At 40.5% G+C, this 25,017-nt stretch overlaps 1 protein-coding gene across 1 annotated transcript in view; it reads right to left on the reverse strand.

Moving 5' to 3' along the window:
• pth1r (parathyroid hormone 1 receptor) overlaps nucleotides 1-25,017 on the reverse strand; it is a 75,214-nt gene that overhangs the window by 16,469 nt on the left and 33,728 nt on the right. The window contains exons 3-6 of the mRNA XM_049597633.1: nucleotides 13,956-14,066; nucleotides 13,605-13,726; nucleotides 3,832-3,926; nucleotides 1,802-1,988 (exon numbers count right to left, since the gene is read on the reverse strand). Coding sequence (XP_049453590.1) covers nucleotides 1,802-1,988; nucleotides 3,832-3,926; nucleotides 13,605-13,726; nucleotides 13,956-14,066 — 515 coding nt within the window. The remainder of the gene's footprint in view (nucleotides 1-1,801; nucleotides 1,989-3,831; nucleotides 3,927-13,604; nucleotides 13,727-13,955; nucleotides 14,067-25,017) is intronic.

A 25,017-nucleotide genomic window follows, 5' to 3' on the forward strand; every position in this document is an offset into this window, starting at 1 on the left:
AATGTTTTGAAAAACACTTCAAATGGATCTCTTCCTAGGAAGTTTGAGCGATCTGCATGAAACTGGGTGAACATAATCTAGGGAGCAATATCTAAAGTTCCCTCTTGGCAAAAGTTGGAAAACTTACTAAAACTGAGCTTCTATAAGGCAATGAATATTGCGGAGGGCGTGGCTCATCACATAAAGGTGTAGAACATCTCAAGGGTTTCACCCATCACCACGCAACTTTGTAGGTATATGACCACACATAATCTGAGGGGACCCCTCCATTATTGACCCCATCAAACAAAATGGGGGCGCTAGAGAGCTAATTTCTTATCTAGGCCTAACCGCCATATGGATTTTTACTAAACTTGGTAGATATGTAGAACAGGACGCCTCAAGGTGACTGGAGAAATTTAACTCTAATTGGCAACTGGGTGGCGCTATAACAACAGAAAAATGCTTCAATATCGCTAAAATGCGACCGATCGCTGTGGCTGCAATCATATTATCAAATTCACAAAAACTCTGTCTGAATACATTGCTCTTCTTAATGGGTTCAGTTGACTATTTAAGCTTTCTCAAACCCTGCGCTGTGGAGCTGCTGAAATAAACCCAGATATATCAGACAGGTTGATCAAATGATGATGAATATGCAATTAATGTCAGCAAATTAAATAAAATGTGACCATAAAAGGTATATGATGAAAACCTATCTACATTAAAATCTGTGAAATAAGTGGGTTTAATATGGTAATTTTAATCTAGATTAACAGAAAATTTACATTCTTATTCTCATATATCCAGAGCAGTTTTAAAATGAAGCGTGTTGAAAAGGGGCTAATTTGCATTTTCATTAAAGCACTGGTCTTTTTTTTCCCTTTATTTAGCCTTTATTAACCAGGTTTGTCCCACTGAGATCAAAGATCTCTTTTACAAGGGAGACCTGGCCAAGAATAGCAGCAACACTGAGTTTCAACCATTAACATAAAATTAACATAAAAGCACATTGATTTTACAACGTGAAAATGATCAGTTGAGACATTTGCACACAGACAGCCTGGACTCAGTAGATTCCACTATAGTTTTAAACTCATTCAGGGTCACCATGTCTGGAAGTTTAGGATTAATTTGTAGATTGTTCCATGCAGTACATGCAGAGAACCTAAGAGCTTTTTTTTTTCTTTTACCCCAGTTCAGTTCTGATTTTGGGCACAATAAAACCCAAGAAGTCCTGACTGTTATTTCCATAATTCTTTAATGACGCAGTTTTAATCCAGGCCACAACTCAATTTGGAGTCACCGGATATGTGTTCACTAAATATATTGCGCAGATTGTTTGTTTGCATATTAAAGCATGCATGAAAAGTACCCAGTCCTTACCCATTTTTTAAACTCGACTCTGAAAGGGAAAGCCAAGTACTGGCCTAGTAAAAGCTTGGCATGGTGACAAACAGTGCAGTTTATTTGCTCCACCACTGGAAAAGCAGGTGAGACTTTGCAAAATACCACTTCCTCTTAGGAAGCAAAGCGTTTAACGCCCATCTACACTGCAAGTCAAATTATCTGTGCTTGTAATGCAATCAAACGAGGATGACTCCTGTTACGACTTTGCTTGGAAAAAACAGAAAATCCTTCATTGGCTAAACTGCAAATTATACTGTGTACCATAATCATCCCATAAATACTGTATGTGACATAAAAACCCTGCTACATTGCGAATAAATTGAAAACTCCTCTTTAAGAAAAAGTTCACTGAGTGCTTTTCCTTCTCTGTGTATTTCTTCAAGGACACAGTGTGCTGTGTTGGTGTACTTACGAACTGTGTTTTGTTGGCTGGCGGAGCCTCAGTGATGGACTTGAGGTCTTCCACTGTGACTCTTTCCATGTTCTCTAAGGCCGATCCAGAGTAGAGCACAACATCTTTCACAAAAATACTGATAGCTCTTAGCATGTAGGACACAAATAGGTGCATGTGGATGTAGTTCCTGGTGCAGTGCAATCGTCTGGGGAGAAAACAAACAAGAGCAGCAAGGTCAAAGGATAGATCTGTTGAAAATATCACTGTGTGTGTTTGTGTGTGTATACGTGTGGGCTGGCACACCTTCATGTAAGTGTGTGTACGTATTTTCTCACACACGCGCACACACACGAACAATACTCATCCTAATTAGAGCCAGCTGAATTCCACGCTGACTATAACACATTCTTGAGATTTAGGGGCTTGAAACGCACAAATATTGAATTGCTCGGCTCAAAGTGAGCTGTAAAAACAAAATTGCAAGCATGTGTCGAGAAAAAGCATGCCACTTTCCACCCAGACAAGCACGAGCGTATCTGTCAAAAGTCCTTCCAAAACATCCTGTCTGAGCATTCACTGTGGAGTGAGGTGATGCTCCAGTGCTGCGATCAGGCTGCTGGATTGATAGCTATAAAGGTTACGTCTTTACAAAATCAAATAATAACAGTCAGTGACAATTAAACTGAATATTTATTAGTGGTTTAATAAAGTGCAAAAGCCAACTTGTGCTAGAATATTCTAATGTCTTAAGAAAATAAACAAGTACTGACATTATCCCACTATGCATTACTGACATTTTCCTTCTGAAGCCTCATTAATGAGCTAAATATTTGACAAGCTACTGTACCGTTAGAGAACTATTGATTTAAGGCAAAAACTAATCTATGGTACATTTCCCTGGTGAAAAATCCTCAGTACAACTGCTAATGTGAAATATCCCTTTTCTCTCCCTGGAAAACATTTACGAGCTCTCCTGTCTAAAAGCTGACATGTTGAAGGGGAGGCATGGCTGGAGTGCTCCGGAGCACAGAGCCAGAATGTCAGATGGGCCCCTGGGATAACTTATTAAACTCATTTGGCCCATAGATTTCCTGGTGCCAGTTGGGAGTGTTCCTAAAGCCGTCTGACTGCCTGCCTGTATGGTAAGACACGCTGGTGGGAACATTGGTAAACAGCTCCTTCACATCGATTCCTGATACTCCCCATGCTCAACAAAATAAGCAAATAATGACAAATGTGCCCTGCATTAATCAGCCATTAAAAAATGCTGTGTTGCTGCACAAAAAATGAATTCAAACTTGTTTAAGGGTTCTTCTTCAGTGAAGTGCTGTTACCACAGAGGCAGAGGTCAGATAAGGCTCATATGTGTGAAGCATCTGTGATGAATCCTTTTATCTCTTTGATTCCTGCAGTATAAGAGAAGCAAAGCTGCGCAAACGCAATAACTGAATATTTTACTCTCAGTTCTGCTCATCTTTTAAGAACTTCTTTTGTCTTCTTTATACAATCCACTGGGAAAAAGGTAAAGAAAAAAGAACTATAATCTTTGAACGCTTGGTACAATAACAAAATCAGTATCCAAGCTATGATTGCTTGCCATCAAAACCTGAAATCAGCATGAAATTAACAAATACCTTAAATGTCATACACTGGAGCCTGGAGACAGACTCCTCCTCAAAGGTGGATGCAACATAAGCTGCTCAAAGGTAATGTTTGATTCAGTTTGCATGCTTCATGTTGTTATCGTGACATTAAATATACAGCCTTGCATGCTTATACAGCTACAGTGACCTGCATGATTCCATCATAAAGCCATTAAGCCATCATGAAATTTAATGCTTTCTGCTTCACTGTGTGTTTGCGACTGATAACGTGGTAGGAAACAGGGTTTTAATGTGCCGTCATGCCAGTAAACCTTTGTTCTCCATTCTGATCCCTGCTGCAGTTGCTTTATGTTTAATTTCCCACCCTGTGTCTAAATCCATCTCTTGGGAACGTCTGTGGTTAAAAGGATCGATTGGAAATTTCTAGTGACAGCACTAACTCACCGGAAATATCCCAAGATGACGACAGCCACCATGAGTGATCCCAGAGAGATGGAGTACCCGACTGTGTAGATGAGATACAGACGGTGAAAGACGTCCTGTGGACAGAGGGGAATTTGTCAAAATGTCAGCAGGGCAGAAAAAAATGCATAATAAGACAAAGACAGAGAGGACTATAGCATATCCTCCCTTTATGGTAGTGCTAGATGTAAAGCACGTTAGGTGAATTATTGCATTTTTGTGTGAGAGAAACTGTATTTGTCTTCTTTTTTTTTGCCACCACAACAGAAAAATGATTCACTTAGTTTGAAGGAAGGTATCCACACATCCCGCTGTCTCAGATGCAGGTGCTTTGAAAAATATCATTTGAGTCTTTGAACAGAAAACCTGCACACTGCTTGAGTTTTCTCCTATGTTTTTCTTGTTCCCTTGTTCTATCACTTGTGGGATATGAGACATATGGTGCACAGACTGTTGTCAGTTATTGAGAAACACACCCACAGCTGATTGATTTCCTCACAGCCATTTTAAGCATTTTTCTGTTGTTATAGCGCCACCCAGTTGCCAATTAGAGTTAAATTTCTCCAGTCACCTTGAGGCGTCCTGTTCTACATATCTACCAAGTTTAGTAAAAATCCATATGGCGGTTAGGCCTAGATAAGAAATGAGCTCTCTAGCGCCCCCATTTTGTTTGATGGGCTCAATAATGGAGGGGTCCCCTCAGATTATGTGTGGTCATATGCCTACAAAGTTGCGTGGTGATGGGTGAAACCCTTGAGATGTTCTACACCTTTATGTGATGAGCCACGCCCTCCGCAATATTCATTGCCTTATAGAAGCTCAGTTTTAGGAAGTTTTCCAACTTTTGCCAAGAGGGAACTTTAGATATTGGTCCCTAGATTATGTTCACCCAGTTTCATGCAGATGGCTCAAACTTCCTAGGAAGAGATCCATTTGAAGTGTTTTTCAAAAAATTCAAAATGGTGGAAAATCTATATAAGCGGAAGTTATGGGTTCTTGAGGCAAATGTGTTCCTCATGAGGAGAGGCATCTCCGTGCAAAGTTTCATGTCTCTACGACATACGGGGCATGAGATATGCCCATTCAAAGTTTGACATTTCAATGGGTTGCTATAGCGCCCCCCTTTGGCCAATTGATGTAATATTGCTTCATTGGCATCCTCCCATGACCCTCTACCACTGTGCCAAATTTCACATGGATTGACCAAGTCAGTGAGGAGAAAAACATGGAACAGACACACACATCCACAGACAGAGTTTTTGTCATTATATAGTAAGATAATGGTGTTGAACACTCTTGACAAGGGTCCAGGAGGACTGAAACCTTAGTGTTACTATTAACTTGTAAGCTGAGCAAGAGCAGTGTGCAGGATTTTCTGTTCAAAGACTCAAGAAGTATTCAAAAAAAATAACCTGGCCTCGAGAAACAATAAATTGTCACAACAATAGCATCAGAAAGCAGGACAGGTGGACTACAGGAAGTGCTGACTACAAAACTCTGCATGAAATAAATAGATAAAAATAGCTTGTTTCCCATGTTTGTATTTAAATACAAATACATAACAAATACCTGTGATTTATTATAATATAGGTACAGGTTAAAGGTTCCCATATTTATGTTAAGACATGGCAAATACTTTGATAGGAAAGCACAAAACAGTGGAAAAACACATAATAACCTATATTTGTATGATCGTGATAGATGTGGTCCAGGAGGCCTCAGGTGCCCCAATTACATGTCAGCATTCAGCTAGTGTACATCATCAAAAAATACTCAGAAAATTACATGTCTACCACCTGGCTTTTTTCCAACTTTAAGCCCCTTCCCCACTGGACAAAAAACCCCACTGACATCTGGATTTTGTCTTGCGTGGGAAAGGTTACAATTAGCAGGACACATGAATCTGCAGTAGATGCAGGAACTTTTCAGCAGGGACTGAATTATGACACATGGATGAACATACCAATTTTTGCCCCTTTTTCGGTGCAATATGATGACAATGCCTCCGTCGGCAACTGCCTGCACCTGCAAATATTCTGACCGTACATGCCTGTACAACATATTGGTAATTAATAGATTGAATCTTCTCCTGTCCCACAGGGAAAACATGTTATTTTACTGTGGTATTAAAGACAGGACAACCTAGAGCTGCACTCCAGTTCGTAATTGCATTTATAATTACAGCTCTTGTTCTCCCAGGCACCTCTGGGATTTGGTGTTATCGTTATTATCTGTAATATTCCTGAGCAACACGTTCTCACTCCGACCTCATCACATATCAAAATTAGGTCATGGATGATCCACATCGAGATACGACGTGCAAGGTACCCTGGGTGTGCTGGTTGTTGATGTCATTGTCTGTTTTCAGAGTACAATCCCATTTTCACAGGAAATTAACGTTTACATAGTCTCTTTCAAAATAAATGCACTAGGTCGGTACAACACCGCGACTCTTGCCCGTGGTTGGGTTCTAAAGGCAACAAAAGCAACTGGTTAGGTTTAGGAGAAAAAGAACAGGGTTGGCTTTACAATCTTTCAGGAAGTGAACAGCAGCCTTCTAAATGAAAGACAGTGATTGTTGGACCCATCCTCCACCCCTCCCACCTGCCAGAGTCAGACTTCTGCCACCTTAACTTTCATTGTTGTCCCACTAGGATGGCTTTTACTGACGTGTGTGACGCCAGAAGTCACTGACCGAGCACCGGATTTCGACGACTTCAGAGTGAGACCGGGTTGTCCTGAAAAATTCCTCCAAATGTCCGACTTGCCTTGCTTTTCTTTTGTATTGTAACGTCCTACCTTTGTCTTCTTTTCCACTTCAATTGTTGACATCTCCATCCTTCCTGCTTCTTAATCTGTGGTAATCATGTCTGTTTATTGACTAACCGCTTCCACCCGCAGCAAAGATAAAATCGCCCATTCAAGATTTTTGTAGAGTCCTGCGAGATCCCAATCCGAAAGCAGTCCTCTAACCCAAACCACAATTTTTTCCCAAACCTTAACCGAGAATTGCCTTTCTGGCAGAAAGCCCTTTGGCCAAAACTTCTCTCAACAGCCACATATTCCATCCCTCTCCGTCCAAGCGGCACTTAAACATTGTTCCAAATTAGTCGGGACCGAGTTTGAAAAGAAGACTGAATAAGTTACAGATATAAAACAGAAGTAACCACCTTAACATTTCCACTGGCCTCCATGCTGCTTCCTGCTGTTTACTAACCCTGTTTTTTGGCACATCTGTGATGCTGAACGTGACATATCAGGAATAAAAGAGAAAGGAATACTCATCCACACATATAAAACAGGGGGTTTTGGGGATCCTTTGCCATGCCCTTTCTTGCTGCCTGTGTTTTCCCTTTGTGCAGGATATAAATGGGGTGAGATGAGAGCTCATCAGTGATGCAGCACACCTGAGCAGGCTGGACTCAGGTGTTACAAATCAGACCTGCAAGATCTTTTGCCCTCTTCCCCAGGATGCTGACTGATCTACACATTTGTTCACACACACACTTCTTACTACTCACTCACGCATCCTATTGCATTCATACTGACCTGCTGACTGACACATCCTATTGTATTATTTACTTAATTTACTTAATCAAAACATGTGCATCAGTTACAGACTGTGGTCTCACTCTTTGACACATACTTTTGAGCTAGTTTGTGACAGTATGAACAAAAGTCTCTGCAGCTTTCTTGTTTTTATCGTGAAGGAAAAATGCTAATATTCTACTTATTAAGGGGGATGTGACCTTTGCATCCCCCGTGAAATCTACACCTATGTCTTTAGTCTACTTTCCCAGGTTTTCCTGTGTTTAAAAAACCTGCATATATGCACCAACTTTGGTGGATACAGGGTATTAGTAATTCACATGATTTCTGAAACTAGAAACATTGGTTTACATGTTACAAGACTTTGTTTAACACACTATAGCTTCAGGTTTGTTCTTAGTGCTTAGTAACAGCACAGCAAGTTTCAATTTAAGTGACCACATTAATTAAGGGCAAGTGATTTTATTACATAAAGCACAACATTTACACTATTTTGGCATTTTCCTCCTAAAAAACTTAACTTGAAATGTCTAAACCGTCGTGTGTCTAAAAATGCATTGCCATCTGGTGACAGAAATGTCTCAAGCACCCAGAAGTTACTGATGGAAACAGCATTTGACATGGGTGGCGGAGCTGAGAAAGGCTGGGTGGGGCAGTTTGATCCTCCAGCAGTGAGCTGGCAGCCAGAGGACACTGTAAGGAGAGCCACTAACCAGACCTTCTGTGCGTCAACATGCTGAGGGGGCCAAGAGTCCCGTGTGATGTAACCAGATCCTCCACTGCTGTTATCATTTAGCATCAGGATCCCGTGCCAAAAAAACGGGTGTCTAAGTTGTGGTGGTGGTCTGCGGTATGGCAGTTGTGCTGTGTGGGGCTTTCATTCGTGCATATGTATTTGTCATTAACTGCTGCAACCGCTCCCTCGGGAGCCCATCAACATAAACATCTGAAGTCAGAAAGAAACTGAGGGGCGCCATGATGAGGTTATGCCCACATCCTCTCCACCACTTTCAAGCAGGGGAGAGGAAAATGTATGTGGGATGGCTGAAGCTTGTAATGTTTCACGGCAAAAATAAGTAAAAATCAAATCAACGTTTTTATTAAAGAGTGACTGATTTCTCTGTTTCTCTATGTCCCCTATTGGCACAGTGCAAAACCTTTTGTAACCACACCACCTCATTCATTTAAAGGCTATAGAATGTTTTATATGTGAGATTATTAAAATGCTTCCAGACCATAATTTAAAAAAAAATATATATATATATATGTATAAAAATCCTTTAAAAAGCCACGTCAGCATAATTACCGCGCACAATATAATTTTACTTATACAAGAAAAACTCCACTTCCATATACACACAATAATAGCTGAGAAAGTGCTATTTTTCCATTTACAGCCATGTTGTAGCTGTTTTCCACTCCTCTTACAATACCCAGTGGTCCTAATCACTGCCAGCGTTATGTTCTGACATCCAACCCTCACGCAGTGATAGAGAGAAAAACAGCAGGAGCAACTGCGAGTCAGTGTCACATCTACCTTTGTCAGTCACATGGGGATGACGGTAGTAAAAGGTTGCTGTGCTCGGTTTACAAAACAGTTTTCTCAACATGAGCTTTGGTGTGATGGTGATGTCAGTGCATATGGCATTTATGGTCCCAGGTCAGACTCTCACACACTGATTACGCTCAGAGTTTATGCTACAGATGGTAAAGGTTCATTAAAATGTTTAGGTGGTACTATATTGCAAATGTGTGGTTGATGATTAAAAAAATATATAAATAAATGACGGCACAGTGATGCCCCCGCGATCCCTAACAGGATAAGCGGTGACTGAATGAATCAACAGTAGTTATGTTTAAGTTAGAGATATAAAATCTGTAATGTTGTGATGAGTGTCAAGAGCATAGACTGCACAAAAATAATGCACATAGCCACGATGACGTCACCCATCGTCGACTCTTGTTTTAAAGCTTCGAGGTTGGCTGCTGCCATCTTGGATTTTTTGGAGCCAGAAATGGACAATTTTGGACTAATAGGTAGAGCTGTGGAGGAGCAAAGGCTGGATCTAACCAAACCAACCAGGGCTTTAAAGCCAATTTTACATAGTGGCCAGAAGTGGAAGTACACCATCCAGATCCATCACGTGAGGCCATTGGGCCCAAAAAGGCTTTTTCCCATAGTCTTACAATGTGAATGAGACATCTGTAAACCAGTGAAAACATTTTTAGCGTCACAACCCCAGCAAAAAGACTTGTTTCACTGTCAGGGATTTATCCATTTGGTCAGTTAACATTTCTAAAATCTAGAAGAGCCGCACGATTATATCATTTTATGTCCATTTCAGTTAGTAGAGCACTAAACAGGAAGTTGCACTCAGCTGTGTTCCGCCACCGCAAGTCTCCACGATGTAGATGATCCTGGTAATTTCATAATGTGGAAACTGAGCTTTTTTGGCTTCATGCACCACTTGGCAACTTTCAAAGGACTTAACAGGGTCCCATCTCCAACGCTGTATCCACTTCTCTTTATACATCCATGGATCTGATTCATGGACTGTGGTGATGTCATGATGGTCTGTTACTCAAAGTGGCCACACCCTTAATTGTGCATAAATTCGAGCTTAAATAACATTTGCAAGACTTTAAACATGTGAGTTATTTAAAATTTCAGCCCCAGTGCAGCTGTCATAGATGAAGAAATTAGCTACAGAGACCAAAATTGCTTTTGTTGCACGAGGGTGTAAACATTTGGGCATTTTAACATGAAGGTCTTTAGGGACTGACTCACTTATGGAGTCAGCCTCAAGTGGCCATATGGTGAACTGCAGTTTTTGTCACTTGTACATTGGTTTTGTTTTTCAGCCTTGGTAGTCACGAGTAAAAACCTGAGAGAGGTTTATGCTGACAGTCATGTGACCCTCACTGAGTTATGTTGCAGTTGTGTGTAGCAAATTTCTGCCTGTGTGAAATGAACAACGATTGTATCGCATAATGTTACAATACACAACAAAGAAGCAACTGATCGGACAGACATGAACAAGAATCATCCCCATCCTAGCTCTGCTCCTGTAATCATGGAGTAACTGTTTAGTTTGATTGTAACAACAGCAAATAACAACGTAGTTTGACAAAACTAGCATCATACTATTCAAGAATGCAGCTTTATTTCATTGACTGTTTCCAGTGGAAGGAGGACATTAAAAAAACTTAACACTGATTAACTGCATTGCGAGGTGCCCTCTGACCCAGTGCATTACTGAAGGCCACAGTGGCTTTGTCACATGATGGAGGCAGATGAGACGACGCTGCCTAGCCCCATGAATGGAACATTTACATTTAAAAAACACCCAGATGTAACTGTTGATAGGAGCACTGTTCTCTGCAGTTTCTGCAGGAAGGAATTTTCGTACCACCAATCCATTTTGCAAGGGAGTTAGTGAGTCAGTCACATGTAGACTTGCTCAGTTTGAACGCCTGGTCAAGTGTGACTTGAAGAGGCTGGCTGCTAGCGCTAGCATCAGAGGCTGTGCTAGATCGACTTAAAGGGAAATTTCGGTTTATTTCAACCTGTCTCCTATCGTCCTAAATTTGTTTCAAATGACTAGTGACATAAAAATAATAGTTAGCATGTTAGCCGTTAGCCTAGATACAGCCGGGGCGCATAGTAGCGTCAGACCTGTTAAAACGTAAGTGAACAGGCAACCTTCAAGTACAAAGTTAGTCCACTAAACAAGCTTTTTTTCCACAAAGACCGCCTCATATCGTTAGGATAAATGTCAGAGAACATATAGAAAACGACACGTAAACATGTTGTCTTACCTTACCGGTGTGCTGCCATCTTTGTTTACCATTTTGCTCTGCTTTCCAAAACGCAGCCGAAATATCACAAGAACAAGCAGCTATCTCATACCGTGCCTGAAACTTTGGAAAGCAGAGCTAAATGGTAAACAAACATGGCAGCACACCGGTAAAGTAAGACAACACGTTTACATGTCGTTTTCTATATGTTCTCTGACATTTATCCTAACGATATGAGGCGGTCTTTGTGGAAAAAAAGCTTGTTTAGTGGACTAACTTTGCACTTGAAGGTTGCCTGTTCACTTACGTTTTAACAGGTCTGACGCTACTATGCGCCCCGGCTGTATCTAGGCTAACGGCTAACATGCTAACTATTATTTTTATGTCACTAGTCATTTGAAACAAATTTTGGACGATAGGAGACAGGTTGAAATAAACCGAAATTTCCCTTTAAGTCCGATCTAGCACAGCCTCTGATGCTAGCGCTAGCAGCCAGCCTCTTCAAGTCACACTTGACCAGGCATTCAAACTGAGCAAGTCTACATGTGACTGACTCACTAACTCCCTTGCAAAATGGATTGCAATGGACTGCAAACCAGTTTCAATGTTAGAGGACAGGGGGACAATTGTGTCCAGAATCCAGCAGCTTTGCTATGACACATCTGCCAAAATTCATTTGAAATTCTTTAAATACTTTCACAGCAAAAACTGATGTAAGCCATTTATTTAGATTATTTAATCACAGAGTATGTAATCAGTTACATTAATCTTTTTAATCGCTTGACAGCCCTAGTGATGAAACAAATAAACAAAGGGCACTTCCCTGTTTGTGTCCACATTCTGTTTCAGTATGACAATGTGGTCAAAGCGATGTCCAAAAGAAAAGCTGTCTGAGTTTGATATAAAAGATCTAAATTGGCCTGCACAGACCACTGACCTCAACCCTATCAAACACCTCGAGGACACCTGGGATGTGTTGGACTGCCAGCTGTGAGCCAGGTTTCATTGCTAATCATATGTGCCTGACCACGGTAATGCTCATTTTTTTGAAAACTGGCAGCAGGGGTTTGCTCCCATTCAGCCAGGTTTCAGAATCAGTCACATACAGGTGTAATAACCAGGTGCCACTGTACTTTTGGCAATGTAGTGTATGGAAATGTAATACTTTTACAAAATTTGAATCCATTTAAGAAAAAAATAAAACAGAAATCTGTAAAAATGTGTATATTTAAAGGTGCACTGCTCAACTGAACATATTGGTAGCCTCAAATGGCTACTGAGACACTACTTCTTGTTGTTTAAAGGAATATTTCACCCCTATAAATACTGACTGTGTCACCTTAAATTTGTGAAGAAACTTTTTTGTGCATGCCTCCACAATGACAAAAGAATCCAAATACAGAGAAAATTCCTGAAATAAAACTCAAAAAAGTCTCATGCGCAGACAAGAGTTTGAACTTTAAAACCCCTCCTCTGAGCTCTTTCATTGGCCGCTAGCACTGCTGTCACTCAGCCATGCATGTCACTTCCCGGCCAGTAAACGATTTGGGAGTTGGGATTTAAATGGAGTGCACGAGCCGTGTTCATACGCATATGCTTGCCCAGACCTTCCACTGATCCCTGAGTGAGAATGTTTGTGCTTACGTTTTTAAAATAGTAAGATTTTAGCAAAATGCGTGGGAAGTACTGAGCATATAAGTGCATAAATGAGACTTGGATTATACTGCTTGAGTTGTGTGAGAGTTGATAGGACAGATGTTTTGATACAGTTTTGCTGGTGTTAAACTTGGACCCCTCTTTTACTAAATTCATCAGGAATTTTCGGTTTTTGGATTCTTCACTCACTGTGGTCATTTTGGGGTGAAGTATTCGTTCAAAGTGTTACCAGGAAAGCAACGTGACACCAGTACATGGAGTCCGTGTGCCTAAATTTCTTTTTATCACCGTGTAGTTGCTGTGAAGGCGCCTACGAGGTTTAGTCATGACTGGTGAGCTTTTTCGTTTCACTGAACTGGATGCTTTCTGGGAAGTTTTGCAATTAAGACTAATGGGACAATGTGACACTGCTTTCAGTCAATACATTTAGACATTTAGCTAATTGCAGCCTCATATTATCACAAAGCAACCACATCACCATCCTGTCATTATCTCTCCGTCATCACCTCGACATTTCATTAAATATGATTACATTTAATTTGCACTGTACATCATTGAGAAGGCATGTCGACAGTGAGTTACACTTTTCAAAGGCACTGTAATTGCAGGGTGAAGTGGTGTAACAGCTGTTAAAAGGCCGCAATATCGATCTATAGTGTGACAATTTACTCAGTGCATCCATGGGGCTACTGTGGAGGAAGACATTGTAACTGAGACACTGAGCATATAAATGGCAATGAGACAGATCTCACCTTTTCATGGCTATGGTTGTAATGGTAGAGGAATTTTGCACATTCGTTATAATTGGCCCATGTCTTGTTGGCTGTGGCCAGCTCCCACGTTCCGTTGTTGTCACACCGGCGGTATGCTAGTCCTGGACATCAAACAGAAAAGCCTACATTTAATTACACATTTTGCCAGTTGTTTTCCAACCAAGTCAATTACTCATCCTCAGCTTGCTCCTTAATTAGATCTGCATAATTGTAGAAATTGCACGAGGTTTCAAAAGGAATATGTGTAGCACTGGAGGCCTGGTGCTCTTTCACCAGCTGAAAATGAGCTCCAGGGTTTCTGCTGCCGACTGCATCCAGGGACAGACTCACCTTTATGATTGAAGTCATGGATATACTCTGGACAGGAGGTGGATACAAGTTTTCCTGGGGGTCCTTCAGGCCAACAAACAATGCCGTCCCATTCTGGTGAGCAGAAACCATCTGCAGAGACAAAAGCAGCGTTGACTTTTACAGAACCACAGAGTGCCGTTCTCCTTCAGCTCCAGCATTACATGGCTATAGGCATTTCCAACACCAGTAGTCCTGTATGCTTTCAAGGATTCTGCTGTCCTTTAGAAAGTTGGCCAAGTGCATGAACTTTACGCAGTATGTTAATCAGCACAGTAGTGTATCCTTGTTATTTGTTGTCTGATTGTAAATGAGATCTTTTTTTGTTGTGTTCAAGGAAAACATGGGCGACCCGCAGAGAAAACGCCCCATGTACTGTCACATAATTAAGACTTGCAATCATGGAATTCCCCATGTGCTGATAACAAGTTGTCCATGGAGTCTACAGTGTTCATTAAGGCTGGTGTGTTAGCAGCAGCAGATTTCAATAACTGCTACACAGGGTCATATTGTTTTCATGTTGTATGGAATTGGTTTCAGTATGGATCTCATTAAGAAGATTCCCTGCAACACTGGCTTCATTGTAGTATCCTTAGTGCTATTATGGCAAAACAAAAGTGCTATTATTTTCATCTCTGTATCAATAGTTTGTTCTTGAACTGCATTTATTATTGATACATCGTATGCCCCCCCGATGGGTTACATGTTCTGTGTATCAAGTGTCGAAATATGCCCATCTCACGCTCTTCAAATGTCTTGCTTTGTCTGAACAAGACTCATATACACTGGTGTAGTGGTAGTTGATGAGATGAGTGTACTACTGGGTAGACAGATAGGTCACCAAGGAGATAGTGGGTGTTTTCTCCTATATGTTCCAATGGCTTTTTGGCTGACAGGTGGATATATTGTACTCTAGTGGTTCCCAACTGGTGGATCGCAGGTCCACTGTGAATGGACCACAAGCGACTCACAAATGTGTCAAGTTTGAAAACACACATTTTATTTTAAAGTGCAGTGGATTTTCCACACAGAGCTTTTATTCTGAAGTGCTGTTTCCTGCTGTGGAATGAGAGACTAACAGACAGCTACTTAGCAGAGACAGCAAACTAGCTCAACGACATGGCCAAACGCAAGTATGACGCTGGATGTATTAAAGGGAAATTTTGGTTTATTTCAACCCGTCTCCTATCGTCCTAAATTTGTTTCAAGTGACTAGTGACATAAAGATAATAGTTAGCATGTTAGCATGACTTGAAGGTTGCCTGTTCACTTACGTTTTAACAGGTCTGACGCTACTATGCGCCCCGGCTGTATCTAGGCTAACGGCTAACATGCTAACTATTATTTTTATATTTCACTAGTCACTTGAAACAAATTGAGCACGATAGGAGACAGGTTGAAATAAACTGAAATTTCCCTTTAAACTGTGTGGACCTTGAACTAATGACTAAGCAGAAATCTGGACCCCGTTGCCAGACCAGTTGGGAACCACTGCTGTAACAGTCAGAAAAAGGTGTAGGTGGTTATACCTCATATAATGTCTACACCTTCCACTCCACCACTGGTCGCATAGGATAAAACAGAAAGCAAATCTTATATTTGAGAAGCTGGAAACAATACATTTGCCACATTCCGAAAACCATATTTGCCACACGTAGCCCTGGTTACGGGTAATTTTCTTTCTTTTTACCGCCACTATCTAATAAAGACATGAAATACTGTGATGGTCACAGCCACACATGGTAATGTTTTCCCAATCAACACTCTTTAAACTCATTAGTTTGTTATCTACACAGGTTACTTTCATTTATGGTCAACCATACCTGAACAATTCGCATCACACAGTTGGTGTGATTTAGAATCTGTTTATTTGCTTTTTAATCTTACATTGTTTAATTTAAGTGTGCACATTCAAGCATTCAAGCATTGTAGGGTTATTTAATCTTTTGTTTCTTTGTCTTTGAGCCACCATGGTTGTTTGGGGAGGTCCGTTCCTGGCGGAGAAAAGGCGTGGCTGAGGGCTGAGGACTCCTAATGGTGTGTTCGTTTTGTACTCGGAGGTCGGAAGTCGGAAGTGGGAATGACATCACCACAGAGTTGGCAACAGTTTTTGCATTCTAGTTGACAACGGTGGACAAGTCGGAAAAAAACATGGACGCCCGCAAGAAAGCCTTTGTTGCCCTTGCACTTTCGGAGTATAGACAGCTTCAAAACCATCATGCACTCCAACTGATGAACGCCGCAGATGAGGCTGACCTAAAGTAAAACAAATAAGATAAAATTGTGTTTACTCACTATGTATGTGACCGGCAGCCATCTTGAATTCGTAAGTCCAGTTGGAAATCCGATCTCAGGTTGTGTTCGAGTTTAAACTTCTGACTGGGAACTGGGACCTCCAAATACAAAACGAACGCACCATAAATCCTGGAGCTAACTCATTGGACCAAACCATGTACTGCCGTGTCATGGGGGGGATTTGGATTTAGTTAGTTTTGCCGTCCATTTTGGTTACCCCTTGTGTATTATTTGGTTTGGCTAAGCCAATATATATGCTGCCTCGTGTGTCATTTTGACAGATCATTTTGTTCAATTAACACCTTATTTGGTTATCATATTGATTATACTGTGATGTTGACCTTTTTTATAGGCCTAGTTGTTCATTTCTTGGTTTGTAATTTTTCATGCATTTTATGGGCAAATAAAACCCCACAACTTTGTCAACAACTCTTGTGTCCTTGTAACCTCACTGCTTGGTCCCTAACATACCTACCCATAATAAAAGTAATTATAATCATATCAATAATAAAGAATGAATATCATATCTTGCAAAATATGTTATCGCTCTTCGTTTTTGCATTTCTTGATGAAAAGCTGTAAGAGTAGGGCTGCAACTCACAGTTATTTTCAATGTCAATTTTCTTGAATTATTTATTAGTTGTTTTGGTTTTGAAAATTGTCCATAAGTGTTTCCCAAAGCCCAAGATGACGTCCTCAGCTGTCTTGTTTTCCACAACCATAAGATGCTCAGTTTACTGTCATAGAGGAGGAAAGAAACATGAAAATATTCACATTTAAGAAGCTGGATTTAAATAATTTTGCCTTTTGTTTCTTAACAAAATACCTAAACTGATTAATTGCTTATTAATAGTCAACAACTAATTGATTAATCATTACAGCTTTAATTTCTAGGCATAGCAATTAAAGAAAATATTACAACATCCTGTAATTACACTTCCCACTTTTTTAGTTACAGGATTGGCTGATCAAAAGAAACTTTTTTCAAATAATGTTTAATATTTTTGAGATTGTGGCGACGAACACGTATAAAAAGTGGTCCGTTAATCAGTATAACATGGACTTTCCTACAAGACTGTGTGCTGCTCCTGATGAACACAAAACTCAATGATCTACTTTCATGAAGAACGCATAGTAACACTCTCAACTTCAGACAAAGGGCTGCAGGTTCAAAGGGGGAACAAAAATGCCATTTCCAAGCACAGAGCGCCTTAATTGTCAGCTAAATCATGGACCTCAGTCCTCCGATAGTGGGAGCAAACTAGTCCCTTTCCCCACAGATTCCTGGCAGCAGCCTCCCTCATGGCTTGGCATTTATGTTGTATTATTGAAAACATCTGCCCCACTTTGACCACTAATAAGTAGCTAAGGATAAAACTAAAACTATCCTCTCTTTGCAGTAGATCCATTATTTTCTCATTCCTGTAATCAAACTTGCAAAGAAACATCTGAAGCAATGACGACATGCTTTTTATTTGCCTGTCACTTGGAGCGCAAAATTAAAGAGCAGACTGAGTGGAGCTGACTGATTCCTACAGATCTCTGGTGGGAGAAAAACAGCATTTAGTTTTGAAAATCACGCTGACCACACATCCTGGGAGTAAAAGTAGAATTGCTGCTCACTTTTGCCATAGGTTTTATTACCATAGGACCACCTACTAACAGGCTTAAATTAAACACAGAACACACACACATATATAATTTCCCGTAAATTTCTCAACCGCGATTTAAATATAAACGTGACTACGGGGGGACTTTGGTATTAGTGATATCACTTGGGTTTTTAATTCGGTTTTCTTTCCCCCCCAACTCATTTGACTCTGACCTGCAGATGTCAAAACACATATTGCATTTTCTCCTGATACATGCAACCTTTTATAATGATTGCTGATGTTATTCTACACTCAGACCACAAGCTTGAAGGCTGAGCTATTTTCACACTGCAAGGTCTGGGGCATTGAACCCACATCCCTCCACTGTCCTCTCCAGGCAAACCTCAGTGTTTCCCTCAATGAAAACCTTGTCTCAGCCACGTAATGGAGACTTTTGTGTATTTAAAGCACAAATGAGAAATAAAAACAAATAGATAAAATGTTGAAATGCAACCAAAGCTGAGGTTTTTGCCTCACATGGGATCTAATACGCTCTCTATGAAGCTGGAATTGCACAATCAATTCATTACTCACAGAAAATCCTACATTTCACACTAGCGTTTTAAAATAGTCATCACTCCACATCTCCTATAATAGTTCAGAAAACCACGAGTTTACAGTGCCAGATAAAAAAAAGAAAAACTCTGGGGGTGGTCAGGCAGGACACAGGCAAGACAAACACAGATGTAAAGCCAAAGAGTCCTAAAAAATGCACGCTAGCTGCTATTCTCTGAGTTTACCTCAACCCACGGATTCAAGGTCACGCCACAATACAAGAAAAAAAAAAAAAAAAAAAAAGAATGTTTTAAAAAATTACAAGAGGGAATTCTGTCCAAGTCGTAATGACCACTTCAAGGAAAACGCTTACATGGGTCACCAGAAAACACAAGTAATGCTTTCCTTGAACTTTATCTCAAATCTTGACAGCCTCCTAAATTTTACTCAGCATCACAGACAAACCACTGCCCAGATTTTAAATGATTTCCACATTACATAATTACAAACAACCAGATGAGACACTGAAGTTCAAATCAGGGTCAAATGAAGTGAAGTCAAAGCAATTCATGTGCCATTAGGTTTAAGAAAAAGCTCAAATCAAGCATGTTTAATGAGCACATATGTGCCTATCCAGGCATTCAACGACCACATCAGGGACTCTTTTTTTCCCTTATTAAGGTAATATGTTCATCTTAATTCCTTCAACTGTGATTGAACACACATGTGTAACCTTCCAAAAGAGGTCAGAAAACAGCCACCACATACAGTATGAGTCACATCTGCTTTGTGCCAGCAGCATCAGGTACGCAGGTCAGCTCTGATGTGTTCATGTGCCTCCAAAACAGCACCTCCAGCATTTAACAGAGACCTAGTAAGACTGATGGACTTGTTAGAGTCTAGAATCAGTGTAAACATCCTCCCTCATGCGCAAAGAAACATGCCTATTAAAGAGAATCAAGTGCATTGGCTGCAATCAACTATTATTTAATCTGTCAATTTTTTTCACCCAATTGCCAGAATAAATGTATATTTCTGCACACTATGGATAAGTTACATCTATATGTTATTATGTAGCAGATATGTTGAATCTGCATTTCAACAAGGGTAAGGTTTAGGTGCAAAACCACTTGGTTATAGTTAGGAAAAGATCATGTTTTGGCTTAAAATACCTGGTTTGTGGTGGCTAAAGAGCTATTGGAAACGATGTCTTGGTAAAAAAAAAAAACACCTGCTTGTTGTGGCACTTGTGTCTTGGTAAAAAAAACCCAAAAAAACAAGATTTCTCATGGCACTATCCCCGGTGGAAACGCAGTAAAAAAACAAACTGTTTTTGATGGAGTTATCCTGGCTAGAAACACGGCGTTGTTTCGGCACAAAACAACCGCTTTTTAGGGCACTTCCCCCGGAGGAAATGCAGCAATGACTCAGTAAAAACCAACTTGTTTTCATGGAGTTATCACAGCTAGAAACACAGTGTTGGCTCGGTAAAACACAACTGCTTTTTATGGCACTACCCCCTGTGGAAATGCAGCAATGACTCAGTAAAAACCAACTTTATTTTTCATGTGGTTATTTTGGCTAGAAACACAGCGTTGGCTTGATAAAAAACAACCGCTTTTTATGGCACTACCCCCTGTGGAAATGCAGCAATGACTCAGTTAAAAAACAGCTTTTTTTTCATGGCATTATCGCAGCTAGAAACACAGCATTGGTTTGGTAAAAAACAACCGCTGTTTATGGCACTATCCCCGGTGGAAATGCAGCAATACCTCGGTAAAAAACAACTGTTTTTCATGGAGTTATCCTGACTAGACACACAGGGTTATCTAAGAATAAAACCACTGCTTTTTGTTGCAATGTCCTCGGTGGAAATGCAGCAATGACTCGGTAAAAACAACAACTTTTTGTAGCACTATCCCAGAAAAAAACAGAGCGAGGGCTTGCTTGGTAAAAAAAAAAAACAGCCGCTGTTCAGTGGAAACACAGTGATCGGTCGCTAAAAACACCTATGTTTGGTGACTAAAAAGTTGCTGGAAATGCAGCAATCACTCACTAATTTACAACTGGTTGTGTTGTTCGTTGGTCTTAAACAGTGGTCTGCAACTTGGCAGGCGTCTAGTCTTGGTGACACAACATCTAACATTTCCGCTAGCCCCTGAAGACAAAGTCAGCTCATGTACTACGTTAATTTTAGAAACGTTGATATGATTTGTATGAAACAAACAAATGTAACCTATCCATTGTTTGCAGAAACGTACAATGCCAATATTTTCTTTGAATGACTGACTTTTCTTTATTAATCGATTAATTATTTAACATATACGAATTAAAAAAAAAATTGTGAAAAATGGCCATCTCAAGGTCAAGGCGATGTCTTTAATTACTTTAATTTAATTTTTTAATTTTTTTTTTGACCAACAGTTGAAAAGTCCTGATTTAGTCAATGTAATTACATTTTTTAATCATGTAAAATGGAAATGGAATATTTGGCATCTTTCCCTGATAAAAGAATTAAATAATAAGCAGTGGTGGAAAACATACTCAGATTTTTAATCTCTAATTTATTTTTTTTTTAATTTTTAGAATTTAAATAGAAAGGGAAACATTTGAGTAAAAACATGTCATCTAAAATAAAATTAACGATACATTTTTAAAGTGACACAGAATCAAACCCAAGGAATTGTGTTTTCCTTTTCACTGAGTCTTTCTGTAATTGAGACATTTGACCCACGTGCTCCTCATATCGAAGTCTAGTTGAGAATTCTATGAAACTCAATCTAACTCAATCTACAATCATTATGTAAATGAAGAGACAACTGCAAATGGTGCTTTGAGGTTTCTGGTGAAGTGTGACACCAGGCTTGCCAGTCATTTCTCCATGTCAGGATGGATTAAGCATGATGGTGGTCAGATGAGCAGCACAGACTCTCATCCAAGAGAGGCCTAATGTTTGACTGACTGCTCTGCTCTGCATTAACATCATTGGTCATCCTGTTACGCACGCTTTGAGAAAAAGCACAGCGTTGTTGTTATATAAGCCTTTAACATCTTACACAAGCTGCTGTTCGGCGCCTGCAGTTCTCAGTAGTAGCAATTCTTTCATATTTTTTAAAATCCAATTTGGGATTTGTGGACATTTATCAAAACCATGAAAAGTTGGGAAATACCACGCGAGGCAATGTACTGTAACTAGTGGGAACGGTCAACAAAAGCTTTTGTGTTCTCAGCCTGGAGGAAAACATTTTTAATTATGTGTTTCATTTACAAAGGGGTACCGTTTCGAGGGTCGAAGAATTCGATGTGACCACACTGCACTGGGGTTAAAGAGAAAATAATATGATTGGTTTGGCTGTGGAATCCAAAATCCTCCTCCGAACAATCAACTGGGAAAATGACAGTAACCACAATGAGATACAGTAGATGCTGGGGTCTGCTGGAAAATACTGCCCATAAATACACAAATACACCCCAGGATCAACTTCACCCTCAATCCCAGCCTCTGGAAAGCCCCGGGGAGGACAAAGGAAATAGAACAGCATTTTAAAATGTAACCATCAACTTAAAGTACACATTCAAATGCCTGGCAGCTGTTTGATTCTAACAAATCAGCAAAAAGAAGGCAAAAACAGTCTCTAAAAAAGTCTATCTGGAACTTCTCAACGAAGCATCAGGGTGGTTCTATAGAGCACTGAAGTGTGCACATCAGCAGCTGATTAGTATACACTATCATCAGGAATCACATTGAAAGAAATCACCAATCACGTTCAATCAAGACAACAAAGTGGTCTTTGCAGTCTTGCTTACTGTCACTATTGTGATCATCATAGTTACGCTGCCCACTCCCACAGTTTCTGGCAAACTTTACCTTTTGTCTTGATTAATTCCTTCCTCCATCACTCCAGCCTTTTCCTGGTTGGTACTCCTCTTATGTCTTATTGGTAGTCCCTGCCCTGCATCATTTCAGTTCTGTGTCTTTGTGCTCCTGCTCTGTTTAGCCCCTGTGGGATTTATTGCACTCCCCATCGAACCTCTTGCTGCAGCTGGAATTCATTGGGGAGCGCCCTCAGTAGCTAAGCCCATTCGGACAAATGAAACCACTTTGCTGCGATTAAATGGTTCAGTGTCCTTTAGTTTTCTCTGACTCTGAGAAACCTGTTGCAGGTAGAGGCAGATCAAACTATTGGAGATCTAATCAGGGCTAATGACGTGCGACCCTCTCACAACCCACACAGCCTAGTTAGTTTCCTTCACTGTTGCTAAGCAATGCATTTTGGTCGATAGATGCAAACCATGATGGACAGGCTTATTGATATTATCTGTTGCCTATCCAAAAAATCAGATACCAACACTGTAGTCCCTGTGTCATCCTACTATGGCATGAGAAGAATTGCAAACTGGTTAAAGCAGCAACCAGCCAGAGTGATTACAGATGTTCTCGCAAAAGACGACCTGCATCAGGCAGAGGTGGCACCCGTGTGGGGGGCCAGGGGAGGCCACGGCCACCCTGATATATGATGTTTTTAAACTTAAGTTAATGTTTTGTTCCTTAAACAGGCACTGTGTAGGAATTTCTCCCATCTAGTGTTAAGACTGTATATTGCATTCAAACGGATAGCGCACTCTAGTGCCTCACTGTTTCAAATGAGTATTGCGACAACGGTAGCTGCTGTGTACCAAAAAGCTATGATAACATTGATGAAACCATGTCATCTGATACATGGAGTATTCATTCAGGCTCCTACACATACAATCACATCTTATCTTTTGACAACTGACAAGTGGCTCCACCTCACACACCTCATCACTCTCCTCGCAACACTGTGTCGCTAACAGCTGTTAGCAACCAGCGCCGCTAACAGCACTAACAGCGCTGTGATTCTCCTTCAGCAGCTCTCTCCACCTGGGAAAGGCTACCCCAATGTTGACCCTCGTTTTTTGTAAACGCCGGTCATGTTGCCTTTTTGCCTTTTTTCAAATGCACCGGCACTTGTGACGAGCCTGCTTGCTACAGCTTTTCGTCACTCTACCTGCAGGCAGAAACCGGAAACCAACAAGTGAAAATGCGAAAGGCGATTCCGTATTTCTCAAGTATGTCCCTGTACGTACCTGTATTTTCAAGATGGCGCACGTACATGATGAGACACCGGTCGCAATGTATATGTAAATGAGAATTTCGGAGCTTACGGACGTACTTAGATACGCTGATGGAGGTGAATACACATGTGCTAGGACACACTTTTGACTGCAAAATTTGTTTGTCTCAAAGAACAACTGAAATTGTTACACATAGTACCCTTAAAATCAGTGTCAGACTAAAGCTGTATATTTGTCTTTTTAGGGAAAAGGACAACTAGCCTATCTGAAGAACAATGAACTGCTTAACATGTATGTATACATGACAAATTAAAACAGGATTGTTGTGGAACTAAAAAGGTTAACTCTACCAGTATTAAGGCCTTTGCAAACTGAGCCAGCTTTTTTATTTTGAAATCGCACGTCTAACACTAAATATGACTTCATGTTATGTTAATCACATTTGCACACTGAGTCTGAAACGTCAGAGAGCTGTTTGACCACGAATCAGTGAAGAAAAAGTGGCGGCGGGACACAAGACAGCGGAACATGGTGCACAGAATCAATTCATAACTCAGACTGCTCACTTTCAGCGAGTCAAATAGTAATATTCAGGTGGATGATGATGAAGAGGAGGAGGATGTGGACCACACACAGGATGTGGAGGACAGACAGGGAGGACAGCTCCTCAAATGAAAGACAGGGAGGGAGTGGTGACAGCCTGATAGGTAACTCCAGTGGAGAGAGGCAAAGAAGGAAATGTGTCTTTTAATTTTGTCACATATTGCAAATTCTCACAATGAATAGAACAATAAACCGCATCAGAATCCACGTGCAAAGTTTCTGTGTGTAACGATTTTTTTTGGATGATGGATTAAATGTGTGCAAAGGTCTTTAGTCTGTGCACATGAGATAATTATCAATATTAACTGTAAACTGAGAAATTAAAGTATATCAGTGCACACTATGCAGGATTTGTTGCTCACTGTGCAACTTACGAGACTTAGAGAGCCGTGGTGGTCAAGCTAGCTGGAGAGTAAATGAAGAGAGACGGCGGTGTTAACGAGAACAAAGCAGTGACTCAGAGAGAAAAATGTTATTTTCTGGTTGTTTCATGGCGATTATGTTCTAAAGCACAAATTAGCCGAGCCACACCTACGCACAAGCCTGCAGGAAGGTGCTGCATTGCTGGATTTTGAATGAATTCAGCTGAGACACATGCTTCATCCTGTGCGCTTGGCTTCTCTGCTGTGTGTGGCTCAACCTCGCCCCCTTGTTCAAACAGACACCCAGACCTGCAGCTCATGTCCACAGGGCAAAGTAATGAGACATAGTGGCCTGGGGCTATACACTACTGCCCAAAGGTTGACACCCAGAGTCGTCCCCAACAAAGTAAAATAAGAGGAAAATTAGAAAATACAACCAGAGGACAGACATCACCACACACTTTTACTCTACCACATTTCCAGAATAAAATGATCCAGTTTTACTCCACTATTTATGTATTTCATTTCTTTAATACAACA

This window comes from Epinephelus fuscoguttatus, linkage group LG15 (assembly GCF_011397635.1).
Source record: "Epinephelus fuscoguttatus linkage group LG15, E.fuscoguttatus.final_Chr_v1".
Taxonomy (NCBI): Eukaryota; Metazoa; Chordata; class Actinopteri; order Perciformes; family Serranidae; genus Epinephelus; species Epinephelus fuscoguttatus.